Source organism: Vicia villosa, linkage group LG2 (assembly GCF_029867415.1).
Source record: "Vicia villosa cultivar HV-30 ecotype Madison, WI linkage group LG2, Vvil1.0, whole genome shotgun sequence".
NCBI classification, from domain to species: Eukaryota; Viridiplantae; Streptophyta; class Magnoliopsida; order Fabales; family Fabaceae; genus Vicia; species Vicia villosa.
Window position 1 is genome coordinate 142253352 of NC_081181.1, and position 16933 is coordinate 142270284.

Below are 16933 nucleotides of genomic sequence, written 5' to 3' on the forward strand. Positions count from 1 at the left end.
AACTTTTGTATATTGTAATTTTGATTTGTGTTTGACAATTAATAAGAATAAATAAAGGAGGGGAGCAGTTTTGGTGGGCTTATAGACATACGTTGTCCTTTGGTGATGTATTGGAGTAATAAGTTATTATATTTAGGCACAATGTTTATAAAAAAGACCAAGGAATTATGAAATAAACAATTTCAAGAAATCAAAGTCTTGATAACTGCTTTCTATGGGTCATAACTAATTCATCTAAGGTACAAGAGATGCAAATACATTTCTCTAAAAAGGGCTAGGAAGAATAATCATTATAACAAAAAAATGCATAAGTTTATTGGACATAGATAGAAGAAAAAGTTAGTTTATATTGAGAAATTTTGCATTTTAAATATTATTTAATTATTATAATCTAATAATTATTGTGTGATTATATATATTTATATTAACTATATTAATTACTTATAATATTAAGAGTCGATGAAATACATTTATAAGATTAATTAGATTTATATTTAGTAATTAATTAATTAACTAATTAATTAATTGAAAATAAATTCAAATATGAATTGATGTTAGGATAGCTCATTTCTAAATAACGGGACCCTAATTGTCCATCACTCTATATATAGGTTTTAGACTTTGATATACTCTACATTAAAGTAGATAATATCGTCTCTTAATTTAAAAAGTTTTAAAGAAATATAAGTATCGATTGAAGAAGATTCACATGTCAAGTGTTAGTCACTTGTCTCTAGACTTTTCTATTTTAGGATTATAGCTCCACTGCTTAGAGAGTTTTCTCCTTCAATCTGTCCATGTATTCTTATATTTCTTGATAAATTAATATGTCGTAGATGCTAAGGTTACATGTCTATGCTTGCTCATATGTTTCTTTAGCTTCCGCCTTAAATTATGAGTATAGTTATCTCGTCGTATTTGAGCATGCATTGTATAAATTAATTCCAACAAGTGGCTCATGTTATAGAATGTGGGAGCTAGATCCTGTGTTGGATCATGTTATAGAATGTGGGAGACTCACACTTGTGGAAGAGAGTGTTGGTGCAAATGTGAGTGTTTAAGTCTCACGTTGCTTATGAATGGGTAAAATATTGAATTTATAAGACAAATGACCCATATACATAATGTCTTAAGGTTTTAGCAGGAGATGTGACATCTCTCTCACTTGATATCTTAGAGCATTGAAACCCTGTTGTTGCCCCCACCTTCCCAAGACTCCCCAACAAGTGGCATTAGAGCCTACGTCTGATTCAATGGGAAGTGAGAGTGATATCCTACTGTGGATCATGCTAGTGATGTGTGTGAGTCACACTTATAAGAGATATTTGAAGGTGCGTGAAACACAAGAAAGGGGAGTTTGAATTGGGTTTTAATGGTTTAAAATAAAATTCTTCCCAAGTCAAAAACAAAGAACACAAGAACAAAAATAAATGATACAATTATTTTTATCCTGGTTCACTATTGACGAAGTTAATCAAGTCCACCCGCCAAGGTGATTTTGCCTTGTCAACAAGAACTTAATACAATATAACTGAACTGATTACAAAAACCACAACAAAGACCAACTGTCAATGTTGCAAACCACAAAGACTACCTGTCAATGTCTTCTTGAGAAATTTGACTATACCTTAGTCTCTCAAGGAACTATCAACTTACAAGTTGAATACAAAGAGTTGTGTTTACAGAGTTGCTTCTTTAAATCATGTTACACAAATTTTAATACAATCGAAAACACAACAGTGTTTAGCAAGTATATGAACAAAAGTTCACTTCCGGTAAGTTAACGAACAAAAGTTCACTTGTTTTACAAAACTTTACAAAGAATAAATTAGAGAGAATTGAACAGTGTTTCAGCGTAAGTTCTGTTGAGTGTATTTCTTCTTCTTCTAAGTCTTCCTTTTATAACCAAAAAGAAGTCTGTTGAATGGTAGAATCAGAGTACTTAATTCCAGTTGTTTTGTCCACAACTGTCACTGAGGGAGTGGTCGACAATATAATACAGTAGTACAGTCATTGTGTCACCTATACGGGTAGTGGAAACATATGTACCTCTATTTCCTCACATAAACCAATTTTGATCTTATCTTGTAATCTTCTGAGGCTTCTGATAGTTGATGATGAAGCATGCTTAGAAGGACCAAAACATGAATCTTTAGAGCCTAAGTCTTCAAAGTCTTCAGAACTTGTTCATCCAGAACCTTGTCTTCAGAGTCTTTAGCATTTGGTCTTCATAATCTTTGTTTTCAGAATCTTCATAACTTATTCTTCTAGAACATTGTCTTCAGAATCTTCAAAACTTGGACAGCAGAATTTCAGAGCTAAAGGAGTCTCCAGAAGCTCTTCCACAAGCGTCACGATCAGAAGCTTTATCACTAAGGTTCATTAGAACCGTTGTTATAGAAGCACTCTAAAACTTGACTGAGTCCGTAAACACTACTGGTTTCTTCCAGAGTCAGAGTGTGTTGTGTTTAGAACCTGATGACGTTACATGCGTCTTCTTTAGAGTCAGAGCCTATTAGCAAAAAGCTACACAATAGACAGAACCCGTTAGAGTACTAAATTGTTCTTTAAGATATCATGTAATATTATCATCAAAACATAAGACCAGATGCAAAATCAAATCTTGTTCATACAATCCCCCCTTTTTGATGATGACAAAACCATGTATTTTGATGAAAAATTTATACTATATTTAATCATATAAATCAAATTCAGAGTTAGCTAAAGAGCTCCCCCTGAGAACTATACTCCCAAAATTCATTTTAGCTTGTTTAGACGCTCTTCCTGAGCTCAAGACTTACAAAATAATTTTGAAGTATAAGAAGGTAGGTGGAAAGGAATACTTCACTGTTTGCAATTTCATCAGAGTTTGACTAAAAATACCTAGTTCTTCATCTCAGATCCTAGATTGCTATCAGAACACGATGAATTGTCAGAACCGTTGTGAATTTGCACTAAGCTTCAGAACTGGGTTGGTCTTGAATCTTGACCATGTTCAGAACATCTGAGCATCCTTTAGAGTTTTTCCTGTTTATAAAAACTAAATGAACTTTTGCAAAGTTCGGGAGCCAAACTTGCGGCCTTCTCCTTCATATCGCTCCAATCAATGGTTACGATGCCCACCGGTTTCTCATCACAAAGTTACTTTTATAAACCTTGTTGAGCCAATAGATTGTTAACCCTCCTTTGCCATAAACCAAAATTGCTCGTTCCGTCGAACCGATTCACTTCGAATTTCAGACTTCTAGGATTAAGTGTCATCGGATACCAATTATTGGAACAAGTACACGATTAGATATCAGAGTAGGGAGAATCACACGAAATTTTTGTTCATATAGTTCGGCCAAATTGTATGTCTACGACTATAGAGCAGTTATAGTTTCGTCTTATTGATTTGTTATGAATTACACATTACGGTTTCAATGTTACAAGTATATATAGGGATACTAATGATCCATAATACAATAATATCCCTAAACTGTAATGTAAAGGGCTTCATCCCCCACACACCCCAGTCGAACCCCCTAAGAGACACTTGGGTCAAACGCAACTACAAGGCCCATAAACCCCCTAATTAGGGTGAGAGAGGTTATTTTTTTATTTTGTAACGCTTGTAATCTTGTTTCAAAGAGAAAATAAATAATAACAATTTATAACCAAATTCATTGTTTTCTTCTTGCTTCCCTCTTTCCTACCCTTGTGAGTCTCTTTCCAAGAAAAGAAATATGTTACACTTTGTTCTTGGCATTGATTTCACAATAAATTGGTGCGGTGAGCATGGAGAAGAATATCGTCAACAAAGTATGAGATTGAAAAGTTCATCGTAGTGAACAATTTTGGTCTGTGGTGCTTGAAAATGGAAGCCCTATTGGTTCAACAAGGTTGGTTAGAATCGTTGAAGGGAGCTATAACCATGGACGGTGCATTAATGGAGAATGAGAAAACGAGTATGGTAGATAAATCCCACACCTCCATCTTATTGAGCCTTGGTGGTAAGGTTGTTCGACAGGTTTCGAAAGAGACGACAACAACAGGGCTTGATCTTCATCATCGACCTTGACATTGATATTTTCAAGCTTATCAAAAAAAAAAAAAAAAAAAAAAAAAAAAAAAAAAAAAGCCCTGTTGTTGTGTGATTTTCCCATATCACATGCTCACTTTAAAGAAACACACCTTTGAAGAAATCCAATCAGCCTTGTAATCTAAGGATTTGAACGAACGAAAGGAACACAAGCCATCTTTGACTGCCGAAGGCCTGTCGGTTAAGGAGAAATTTACAAAGAGAGATGGCAAGTTTGACGAGAAGAAAGGTAAAAGTTAGCAAAAGTCTTATAGTATTGATGCATCTGGTATTCGATGTTATCATTGTAAGAAGGAGGGTCGTGCAAGAAAAGTCTACCTTGAACGCTTGAAAGGTCATGGAGGTAAGGATAATGGCAAAGCAGCCATTATTCAAGATGATTTCGACTCATATGATGTTCTTGTGGTTTCATGCAATGACTCAAGTAAAGAGTGGATTATGGATTCAAGTTGCACTTGGCACATGACTTCTAACAAAGACTTATTCGAGGAATTATGAGATCAAGATGGTGGATCTGTATTGCTGAGAAACATCAAAGCTTGCAAAACTGCACGTGTTAGATCTGTGAGATTCAAGCTCCATGATAAGTCAATAAGGTTGTTGACTGAAGTCAGGTATGTTCCTGATTTAAAGACATATTTGATTTCTCTTGGTGAATTCAACAAGAAAGGATATGTTTTCTAAGGAGAGAAAAGTATCCTAAGAGTCATGAAAGGATCGAAGGAAACTTGGAGAGGCGTGATGAAACAAGGCTTGTATACCTTTAAAGCTGAAGTTGTAAGTAGTTCTGCATATGTTGCATCCATGAAACCTTTGTTGCAGATATAAATTTGGCATATTAGATTGGGCAATGTCAGCGAAAGGGGTCTGGTCGAATTGGGGAAACAAAATCTGCTTGGTGGAGACAAAATTGAAAAGCTGAAGTTTTGTGAACCATGTTGTGGTTGTCGTTTTTTTTTACCTCCCCGTTTCACTTGGGAGGACGGCGCGCTAGACCCTTCACGCGAAATTTGGAAGGAGAATGCGCCCGAGGTGGGAGGAATTTTGTTTCAGTTCTTCCTACGATATCACACGAACTTTCTTATTGTCCTACAAGTAGGAAAGGGAAAAAAAGATCTCAACTAAACCCTAGGAGTTTGCTAAGTGTGGGGATTTCACCTAGACTAGAAATTCTGGAGTCCGGGGGGTCGGTTATACATAGGGAAGTGTTTAAGCACCCTACATATCTGTAGTACTCTACAGGAACCTTCTCTGTGTCTAAATGTGTTTGTGCTGCTAATGATTATTGGGAAAGTTTCTCCTTTGTGTTAGGAGAAGGAATTGAATTGAATAAAAGAAAGACAGACAGACTAGTTTTGGTATTTTATTAGCTCGCTGAGATTCCTTGTGAACCTCATGCCTACATATCCCTAGTGGAAGTCAGAGCTTAATGTAGTTCGGGGAACTAACTAGGGAAATTAATTGTTTTTGGTGCCTTGCTTGAAGCTCAAGGTTGAAGCTTTGAATTAAATCTCTGTTTACAGTAAAGAGACATGAAATCATCTTTACAAAGAGGTATTTCTACTATTCTACCACAAACATTTAAAAGAGTGACAGAATAACTGAATTCATTTCATTCAAGAGGGGGACCTTACTTGTGTATGTGCAAGTATACCAGTCAAATGCCTCTTAAATGAAAGAAAGATGCTCATCCAAATTAGGGAAAGTTACCACATGTCTGGGTTTTACTGCCAGCTCATGCCTTTCAAAATCCTAAATGGGAGACTTGATTAAAATTGAAATTGAAATGGAAATGTTTGTTTGTTTGAATGTGGTAGAGTAGTAAAAATATCTCTCTATAGAGATAAGCTATGTCTATCTACTGTATAAAAGATTTGATTTTTAACTGGCTTGTATGAGGCCCAAGCTTGAGGCTTTTTGATTGATTTATTAATTATTATTGACTCTAGGAGATGACTCCATTGAGGATTAATTACAGGGTATTTTTGTGTTCTGTACAAAGCCCAGAATTGAGGCTGACTCTATTTGGAGAGTGTTTATTTTGATGGATTTTTATTTGGTGTTCTGTACAAAGCCCAGAATTGAGGCTGACTCTAGCTAGGAAAAACATTATTTTCTGCCTTGTACAAAGCCCAAGGTTGTGGCTGACTCTTAAATAAACTGAGTATGGATGACTCTATGGGGAAAAGATCCTAGGTGTTAGGAATCTTTGACACATAAAAATATGGTTTAATCTGCCTTGTACAAAGCCCAAGGTTGTGGCTACTGAATGACGAAGAACTCACTGGGGAGACTCTATTATCTGCCTTGTACAATGCCCAAGGTTGAGGCTGACTCTTGACAGGGGAGTTTTATTGTTTGGTGCCTTGTATGAAGCCCAAGGTTGAGGCTAACTGTTTTTGTTGGTTTTGACTCTACTGAGGAGATTTTATTTATTAAAAGATTGTTTTTCTTTGGAAGCTAACCCTTTCCAGGGATTTTGACTCAGCTGGTGAATTTGTCTGTTAAAAGACTGACTTTATCATGTTTTTGGAGGCTGACCCTTTCCAGGGGTTTTGACTCTTTTGGGGAAATTATCTCCTAAGAGAATGAATATTTGGCTTTGAAAGATTGATATTGGAGGCTAACCCTTTCCAGGGGTTTTGACATTTTAAACAGGTTTTTATTAATTGACTTTGGAGGCTAACCCTTTCCAGGGAATTTTGTTAAAATGAAGGAATGTATGGAGGTTAACCCTTTCCAGGGATTTTATTAAAATGAAGGAATGATTTTGGAGGCTAACCCTTTCCAGGGAATTTTATTAAAATGATAGCAGAAAGATTATCTATTGGAGACTTCTTGTTTAAAGCCCAAGATGAAGGCTGACACTTTGAGGATAAGCACACATAGATCCTAGACTCTACTAAGGAAGATTGATGAAGATAAGGGTGACAGAGACTGTCCATGTCTCTCATTCCAAAAGGTGTACTCAATGTGAAATTGAGACAAACTTAGCTTGTTTAAAGTCTGGTTTAAATTGGAAGAAACTCACCAGGGTATGTTAAAAGGTGACTAAAGACATGTTCCTATGTTTATAAGAAACCTGATGAGTCCTTGTATACAAGCTCAAGAGGAAGCTGGAAATGCTTTTAAGAAGCCTGTGGGTCCTTGTACAAAGCCCAAGAGGAGGCTAATCGAGGGTCCTTGTTATAGCACAAGAGAAAGCTATGTAGTTTTGAACTTATTTTGGCTCTAAGCAAATGGGTAAGAGGTTTCACCGGGAATAATTCCTCTTTGGGTGGATGTGTCCTATTTTTTTGGATTCTAAGGTTTTTGCCAAGATGTTTCACCGGGAATAATTCATCTTGGGGGTTTGAACTACAGATCTCTAATTAGGAAAGAGCCTTCACCGGGAAGACATTCTCAATCCTAGGTCATATTCCTATAATATATATAGTTTAACTGTCCTAGGGTTTACACTCAAACGTAGTTCTAAACTAATATATATGTACAGTTTATATTTGACAGTAATTTAAATAAAGACTGTAAATTGAAAGCTTGTAAAGCCTAACCTGGATGGAGTGGAGGCCTTTGGAGAAGTATGTACAGAGCCTCAACAATATTTTTGTTGTTTTGTTGATAACAATTGAATATTTATTATAAACAGTTAAGGGTTTTTGAAAACAGAAGAAGTGAAGATGGACAAAGGTCACATAGGTATCTGAAGAGTTTCACCGGGAATAATGCCCTTCAAATACCAGAGGAATGTTTTGAAAAACAGAAAGAAGATTTTGAAAATACAGTTTTGAAAACAAGCTAAGAAGAGAAGGTGTTTGGGACTTACACTCTATTAGAGGCCCAGTACTTTACAGTACTGGTTACAAAAGCAGTTTGAAAATGATTTGAAATGGTATAAGGTTTTGTTGTTTGAAAACCTTAATCATCCGTTTAATCGGAGACTGGTAATAGCTTTGAAAATTGACAAAAGTCAACTTAATTAAGGTAAAGAATAAAGATCTATGCCTAATTAAGACCTAAACAAATAGGGTTTTATTATGAGCTTATTCACAAAATAAATAGGTTAAAATAAAATGACAATATATATTTAAAGTATTTAAGAAAACACTTAAAAATATACTATTTTAAACCTAATTAAAATACATGAAACAAATAATATTTTTATGATTTTTTTGATTATTTACAAAATAGATATATTAAATGACAAGTGTGTGAAAAATGAAGTGAAAATAAATTAATTTGATAGGTTAAATAATTGGTTGAAGTTGTGAAGAAATCAAATGGAAAAAAGTGGTAAAAAATAGGGTTTTGTCACCAACCAGGTTTGAACCCACGCCCTTTATGTTACCAGCCTAAAACAACACCACTGAGCCAACGCGCGCTTAGTGACAAAAGAATGGTTCCATTGCAAATCATACATTACTCAAATGCATAGAAGCAATAAAAGAGAAATAAAATCAAAAGGTCTGGGGCGAGGGGGATTCGAACCCCAGACCTTGGGCACGCGCAACACACAAACACTCTTTACCACTGGGCTATCACGTTTTAGTCGTTTATAAGACAACTATCACTCAAAATAAAATAAACTCTTTCCTGAATTTGAATTTTTGCGCGCCACCACCATTGTCATCTTCAACCTCTAGCTTTGAATTTTTGAAAATCTGAACTCTCTCAACTCTCAACCATTTGCAACGATGTAAAGACCAAACTTGCTCTAAATTCACTCACGATTCTAAATATGTAACTAACATAGATTTATATTAACTACATCTAACTAATTTACCAGAAATCGTGAAGAACCCTAAAATTTAAAAATCAAATTAAATGGCTATACTGAAAGATAAATGAATGATGATAGAGGGTTTTCAATCCTCTGATGATGATGAACAAGATAGAATCGAGCTATATCATAAAGAGTGCTTAAATTAAAGAGGTGGAGTTCAGAAACTTACCTCTGAAAATGGAGGTCGTGAGGATGATATAGAGCAACTGGGCTTGTATGAATGATCCCAAAAGCTTCCTTGGGACTCAGTGATGCTAACTGAATGCTTGTTGTAACCTCAATCCTTCTGAATTGTTCTATGGACCTCCCTCGATTTGAGCTTCAAGTGAACATGGAGAGTGATGATTCTTGAGTTACAGATGAGCTGCAGCCATCTGAACAGCTTCACTACCTCCTATGGAACGTGCCTGGATGCTTGGCTCGATTGGAAACCTTCTGAATTGCACTATGGACCTCCAACTGCAACAGCTTCAAAGTGAGAGCAACAATGGTGTTCCTCCACTTACAGAAATGATCCAGGTGCTTGGATCACCTCAAATGACCTCCCTTGAGATGTTAGAATGCTTACTTTCCAAAGATAAGCTCTGGTTTGAAGAAAACGATTCTTCTTGCCAAAGAACTTTGAAAAACAATAAGCATGAGAAGAGAAAGAGAAAGCAAGGAATATGGTTGCTTTGGTGTGTTTTTCTACTGAAGTATGCCCTCCTATTTATAGGCAAATGAATGCAGATCAATTGGCTGTGGTGAGCTTGCTTAATGAAAGAAGTTTGGTTTCTTAGCCAAGAAGAAATTTTGAAAAGATCCTAAATGCAATGATGCATTTTCGGGCTAGCTTCCCCTATCCATTGATTCTATCTGATCTTGGGGAACATTTCAGATGCAAAGTGAGCTCTAATTGGTTGGTGAGAAGATTCCTTGGGTGATTCATCAATTTGCCATAAATTCACAAATGTAATCATTACATAATCACATGTTCTTGTTTTAGGAATCTTCTTCAATTATCATGGCATGGTGAAAATGAATGCATGGTGTGTTTTCAGATGTGTTATGGGTCGTGTAGCATCCATATTTGAGGTCATGTGCACAAAATTTCAAAGTTCCAAAATGATGCATGACCTATAATTTCACTTCATGAGGCCAACTTTGAACAAGCATAACTCTTAGCTCAAAATGAATTTGGAGAAGGTTGAACACAATTTGGAAAGCCCTAAACATCTACTTCAAATCATTAGTTTGGAGTTTCTTCAAAATCCTTTGGCAAATTTGTGAAAAATGAGGCCAAAGTTGGAAGAAAACTAGGTTAAAACACTTAGAAAAATTTCTAAGTGTTTATGACCTAAAACTCCAAAATTTCCAAAACTCTTAAATGATTGATCTTTTGAAAAAAGTTCCTTTGTAAGATGTTGTTTTATTTTGCATGATCTACAACTTTCATGTTGGAAGTTTTTTGAGTTGTGTAGGTGAAATTTTGAGTTCCCACAATGCCCTCAAAAACCCTAATTCCCGACTTTTTGCTCCTTGAAGATTCTTTATGAATTTCTTTGGTCAAATGACTTTAATATCCATATATTGATGATATTGATCCTTGAAAGTCATGGTTTGACCAAAAATCTTAAAAGTCAAAGGTGAACCCATACAGTTGACTTTTTCCAGATAAGGTGAAATTTTGGACTTTTGTGTAGAATCAAGATCTTCTCCTCAAATGAATGATGTAAATGGATTATATTGAGGTAGTAGAGGTTCTTGAATCATGTCTTGAGTTTTGGATCCATGCCCTGATTAAAAGTCAACTATCCTGGTGAATTAGGTCAAAAACCCTAATTGTCGACCATATGAAAATAATGACTGTAGACCTTGAATTGAGGTGTGATGTCCAGTGGATCTTGTCATATGAGTTATTTAAAAATGATTGATGTCTTTGAATGATCCCCTGGGGCTTTTTAGGGTTTCCCAAAGGTGATCCCTGATTTTAGTCCTTGATAGGCTAAAAAACCCTAGTCTGGTGACCTGAGTAAACCTGTATTCAGATGACTGGGTGTCTAATCAATCATAGGTGAAATAATGAAGCTCTTGAGTCTTATGATTGTATTAGAGACTAATCCTTCTATTGATTGATCCTTTGCCTGAGTTTTCTTGTTTTTGAGCATCCTCGATTAAATGCCAGATGAAGAAGTGACTGCTCTGGGTACTTGCTTTGACCTGATGAAAATCCTAAAGATATGTCATCTCAAGGGGGTCAAAAATTAGGGTATGACACATGTGTATTAGGAAAATCTTGTAGAGTGAAGTTCAATAAAGGCAAAAAAACACATGGATCCCTTGATTACATCCATGCTGATCTTTAGGGGTCTGCAAGGTCTCCATCACATTCAAGAGCAAAGTACTTTCTATCCATAATAGATGATTATTCTAGAAAGTTACGGGCATTCATCCAGAAGATTAGGGATGGCAGGCAGACCCAAACCCACGGGTCCACCCAAACCTGAGTCAACGGGTGAAAACCCGAGTTGACTGGGTTTAGGTTCGGGTGCCATCCGATATTTCAGGCGTGGGTTTGGATAGTATGAAACCTGCACCCAAAACCCAAAATCAAACCCGCTTAGACATTAAATTACATAATTGATAGAAAATTGTAATGTTGATGTTGGAAAGTTGTAGGAAAATTGATGGAAAATTACATAATTTATGTGTTTTGCTACGGGTTCGAGTTTGGGTGAAAAAACCCAAACCAACGGGTATGGTCGTGGGTGTTATTTTGCAACTCGAATAGCCTTTGGGTTCGTGTTGGAGTGGTGATTTCAAGTGCGGGTTTGGGTAGTGTGAAACCCGCACCCGACCCTACCTGTTGCCATCCCTACAAAAGACTAAGGATGAAACTTTTGAGAATGTCAAAAGTTGGAAGACTTTGGTCAAAAATCAAACTAGCAGAAAGGTCAAGAGGTTGAGAACCGACAATGGCCTTGAATTTTGCAATGAGGCGTTCAACTGTTTTTGTACAGCTTCTGGCATTGCAAGGCACAAAACTACTGCAGACACTCCCTAACAAAATGATTTGGCTGAAAGATTTAATCAAACTGTTTTGGAAAGAGTTAGATGCATGTTGACTAGTGCTGGGTTAAAGAAGGTGTTTTGGGAAGAGGTTGTTTCGACAACAACATATTTGATAAACACATGTCCTTCGACTACGTTAGATATGAAGACACTTGAAGAAGTTTGGTCGGGATATCCACCAGATCTCGATAAACTTAGATTATTTGGCTGCGTAGCCTATGCTCACATTAGGCAAGACAAGGTTAAACCTAGAGCTCTGAGATGCATGTTCATGGGATACCCTGAATGAGTCAAAGCTTATAGGATATGGTGCCTATATCCAGGTCAAAGAAGGTGTATCACTAGTCGAGATGTAGTTTTCAACGAAGCTGAAATGGATTTCAAAAAAGCTGGGTGACGTTGGTCGAAGCGCATAAATATATGAAGAGTTGGAACAAGGAGAGATTCCTATTGAAGTGGAGCATGTCAGTGCTGAATTGCGTATCCCATATGAAGTCAAAGAAGAAGCACAAGATGCTGAAAAGACTGAGTAAGTTAAGGAAACTGTTGATGACTACCTGTTGGCAAGAGATAGGCCGAGAAGAGTCATCAAGCCACCTCAGAGACTTGGGTATACAGATCTCATAGATTATGCCTTAATATCTGCAAGTGAGGTTCTAAATGAAGAACCTAGAGACTATAAGTAAGTTATGAGGAGTCGAAATAAGACTGAATGGCTTAAAGCCATGAATGATGAGATGAAATCTCTTCATGATAATAACACTTGGGAGATGATCGAGAAATCTAAAGGGGCTAGGTTAGTCAGTTGTAACTGGATTTTCAAGATCAAGGAAGGAATCGATGGAGTGCTGTCGAAAAGATACAAGGCAAGATTGGTCACGAGGGGGGTCACTCATAAATAAGGTGTCAACTTCAATGATGTGTTCTCACCTGTTGTAAAGCATAGATCCATCAGAATGTTGTTAGCTATGGTGGCGAAGTTTGACCTAGGACTAGAACAGATGTATGTGAAGACTACTTTCTTATATGGTGATCTAGGTGAAATAATCCTAATGAGGCAACCTGAAGGGTATGCAAAAAAGGGAAAGAAAGACTATGTGTGAAAGCTGAATAAATCTTTATATTAACTGAAACAATCTCCTCGACAATGGAATAGGAGATTTGACAAGTTCATGGCACACATAGGTTTCATTAGAAGTCAGTTCAACCACTATGTTTACTTCATATTTCGACCTAGAAATTCATTTGTTATTTTTTTGCTTTATATGGATGGTATTCTAATAGCAAGTAACAATGTTGAGGATATAATGAAGGTTAAGGCTGAGCTCAATTCGGAATTCGACATGAAGGATCTAGGAGTTGTATCCAAGATTTTTGGGATTGACATCCGAAGAGATAGAAATCAGTTTAGATTATGCTTATCTCAAGAGACATACCTGAAGAAGATTCTCAACAAATTTGGTATGTCAAATTCAAAGCCAGTTGTGACACCAACAAATCCTTAGTTCAAGGTGAGTATAAATCAGTGTCTTAGTACTAAGGTCGAAAGAGCATATATGAATAGCATCTCATATGCTAACATAGTAGGCTATTTGATGTATGTTATGGTATGTACTAGACCCGACATAGCATATGCAATAAGTCTTGTAAGCAGGTAAATGGCGAATCCTAGAAAGGCTCACTGGCAAGCATTGAAGTGGATTCTAAGGTACATAAATGAGTCTCTGAACAGATTCCTAACTTATGATGGAGCTTATGGTGAAGATAGTAAAGCAGTAATTGAAGGTTTTGTCGACTCTAATTATGTAGATTCTATAGATTCTAGGAAATCTATTTCTGGATATATGTTCACTATGTTTGGAACATCAATTAGTTAGAAAGCGACACTTCAGAAGGTTGTTGCCTTATCAACCACTGAAGTGGAATATATCGCCTTCACTGAAGATGTGAAAGAAGCATTGTGGCTTAAAGATTTTGCTAAAGAGCTGAAACTTCAAGGTCAAGTGATCACTGTTAAATGTGATAGTCAAAGTGCAATACACGTGTCGAAGAATTCAGTCTATCATGAGAGAACCCAACACATCGATGTGAAGCTGCATTTCGTCAGAGGGGTAATCGAGCGTGGAGAAGTCCAAGTGGTGAAGGTTTCGACAGATCACAACGTTGCTGATATGATCACAAAAACTTTGTTAAATTGCAAGTTTTTCACTATATGAAGTTGATAAAGTTGCATGAAAAAAGCCAGTTTGTTCCCTTGATATTATGGAATTTGTTCCAAGGTGGAGATTTGTGAGATATTGGATCGAACTCTAGTATGGTCGAAGTTTGTTCACACGCTATAATCGAAGTATACTAGAATTGTTAGCATGTCTAATTGGGTTTGTTTGTCAAGCCCAATTGTTTAAATTAGCTTGTTTCCTAAGTTAGCTTGTGTAATGGGTCTGTGTGAAAAAATCCATTAGTTTAGTGTGTTAGTTTTCTTATAAATAACATACTAGCCTCTCATCATTGCATATTGTAAATCTTAATTAGGGTGAGAGAGGTTATTTGTTATTCGGTAACATTTATAATCTTGTTTCAAAGAGAAAATAAAAAAAACTGTTTATAACCAATTTTATTGTATTCTTCTTGCTTCTCTCTTTCCTACTCTTATGAGGTTCTTGCTAAGAAAAAAATACATATTATACTTTGTTCTTAGCATTTATTTCACTATAGTCTTTTTAATTATTTTTTATGTGGATACTTATGCTTCAGTTAGATATTTTTCCACTATTCGTTAATTTATAAAAATAATAAGTTATATATTTTGATTAACATTAAAAAAAACTTAATTCTTAATCTTTTATAACATTAATAATTATATAAGATTTACATATGTAAAAATAATACATAATGTTATTACCATAACTTTCTTAAAATATGTGAAATTTATAGGAGGGAGTAGAAAATTGTAATTGTATAAAGGAGACAGTAATTTATTAATCACCTCATTCCAACTCTTGATGTCTTTTTCTTCTTAGATTTCGATTATCTGTTGCAATAAATAAATATTTTCAGAAACTTTAAAGTTCACACTTACCGTTCACACTACAATTTCCTTTACCAGTTACCTCTATAAATTCCCACCTTCATTTCCTACAACAACTCAACACACACATATTCTCTCTCTTTTCTTATTCCCCTCAGAGATTATCTCAACCATTTAACTTTCTTGTTACCTCGTCTAAAATAGACCAAATATGAACAGAATAACAGCTATGTTCTTCATGTCTCTGTTTCTCTGCTGCATGCTCACCCACTCTGCACGACATGAACCATCTTTTCAAAAGGAATCTTTGGTAGTAACACAGCATGAGGTTGGTTCTATTGTTAACTTCTTACACAACTTTTTCATATCTTCTATTGATGCTTAACAGGTGTATTTTCCATTTACATTTCATATGTTTATAGGATGTTGAGGCAGATGATACAATTTGTGAAGGGATTGAAGAGGATGAATGCTTGATGAGGAGGACACTCATTGCTCACACAGACTATATTTATACACAGAAGCATAACCCTTGAAACAATCTTCACCCTTTTACTCGTTTATAAATTAGTAATATAGTATTATACAAAGCCTTTGTGTCGTTCTTTACTATGATATTTTGTGTAATATATTTGTACTATGTCTTTGATAGTGAGTTTATTGTAACATACCATTACTAACCAAATATAAATAGGTGGAGCTGTTTACTTGAATCCATTAAGTATCATAGCAGTAGTATTAATGATAATCCTCGTTTCTTAAAATAAAATAATGACAGGTTAATAAAGTGACAGAAAAAAAGTACTCTGAGCGTGAGTATATTTGACTTGTTGAGGCAACCATAACTGGATTTAATGCAAGCTATTACTCTTCTCTGAATGCAATATTCAATGTGTAAAACAACTTTTGCGGCTTATTCAGATGGAGATATTTGATCAAATTGGTTGATGGTTGGGGCTTTCATTATAGGTTCAGGTGTTATTTAAGACTTCTTATTTGACTTTACACATATAGAAACTCTCAAAGAGATATAAGCGGCTATTGAAAGGACGTGCCTTTTGATGCTGTTGCATGCATCAATATGCCATGATTCAGTCATAAAAACTACTGTATAGGGTTTTCAACTAATGGTCTAATGCCAAATTCAGTCATAAATAAGCACATACTAGTACTGTATTTTATAATCATTTTCAATGAGCTACTTTATAATCAACATATGCCTACATACTACGTTTGATACATTTATCGTGCTCAGCTAGAATCCTATCACTATGCAGCAAGCAAACACAGCTAGAATCCAAATTCAGTCATAACATTATTAATATAAACGAATGGTTTTAGCTGAAGCTATGCAAAACCACACCAGTTCAAACCTCAAATTGTTAGCATCTCAACCAGTTCCAACACCAATAAGCTCAAAATATTTCTGTTGTTAATACAGTGACAGCATTCTAGGGATACCATATTCTTTCTCTTACATAATACTAACTCAAATAATATCTCAGTCATCCAATTTCTAATATTAATAGTTAACTTATTTCTGTTGTACTAACCATCCTGCTACATCTTGCTCCACAATGACTTTCTTTTCTTTTCTTTTTTTTAATTTGTAATATACATCTGATGCCATTCGGATAAATTGGCAAACATCTTATTCTTTGTGTAGTGCTTCTCAATCCGCTGGTGCCCCACTGCTCTCCCCATTACATTAGAATCTCCACCCGTTAGTTATCAAATCAAAATTTCCACGTTTCTGTTTTTGAATTAATATGTTGTTCCCATCCTTACTGCTTCATTTTGTTCTCCTGTTATACCTCTGCTCACTGTTCTAAATCCTGTCTCATAGATCCCTGTTCTAAATCCAGTCTGAAAAATACACGCCTCCAAGCCTATGTATAATGTGTCCAAAATTCTTCTTGGCCCACACAAGCTATTACAGACATAAATTTCCAGTTATATGAGCACAAATCCAAGTCCCATGAGAGAACAAACA

General features: G+C 35.7%; 1 protein-coding gene across 1 annotated transcript; it reads left to right on the forward strand.

Moving 5' to 3' along the window:
• Positions 1-15014: 15014 nt before the first annotated feature.
• On the forward strand, positions 15015-15890 carry LOC131652290 (phytosulfokines 3-like). The gene is made up of 2 exons (XM_058922114.1): positions 15015-15268; positions 15363-15890. The coding sequence occupies exons 1-2, from the start codon at positions 15152-15154 to the stop codon at positions 15474-15476; spliced, it is 231 nt and encodes a 76-aa protein (XP_058778097.1). The 5' UTR covers positions 15015-15151; the 3' UTR covers positions 15477-15890.
• The last annotated feature ends 1043 nt before the right edge of the window (positions 15891-16933 follow it).

Excerpts from the sequence above, each read along its gene's own strand:
- LOC131652290 (XM_058922114.1), top strand. The coding sequence starts at position 15,152 with ATGAACAGAATAACAGCTATGTTCTTCATGTCTCTGTTTCTCTGCTGC. Across the intron at positions 15,269-15,362 it reads TGGTAGTAACACAGCATGAG|GATGTTGAGGCAGATGATAC; the intron begins GTTGGTTCTATT and ends ATATGTTTATAG.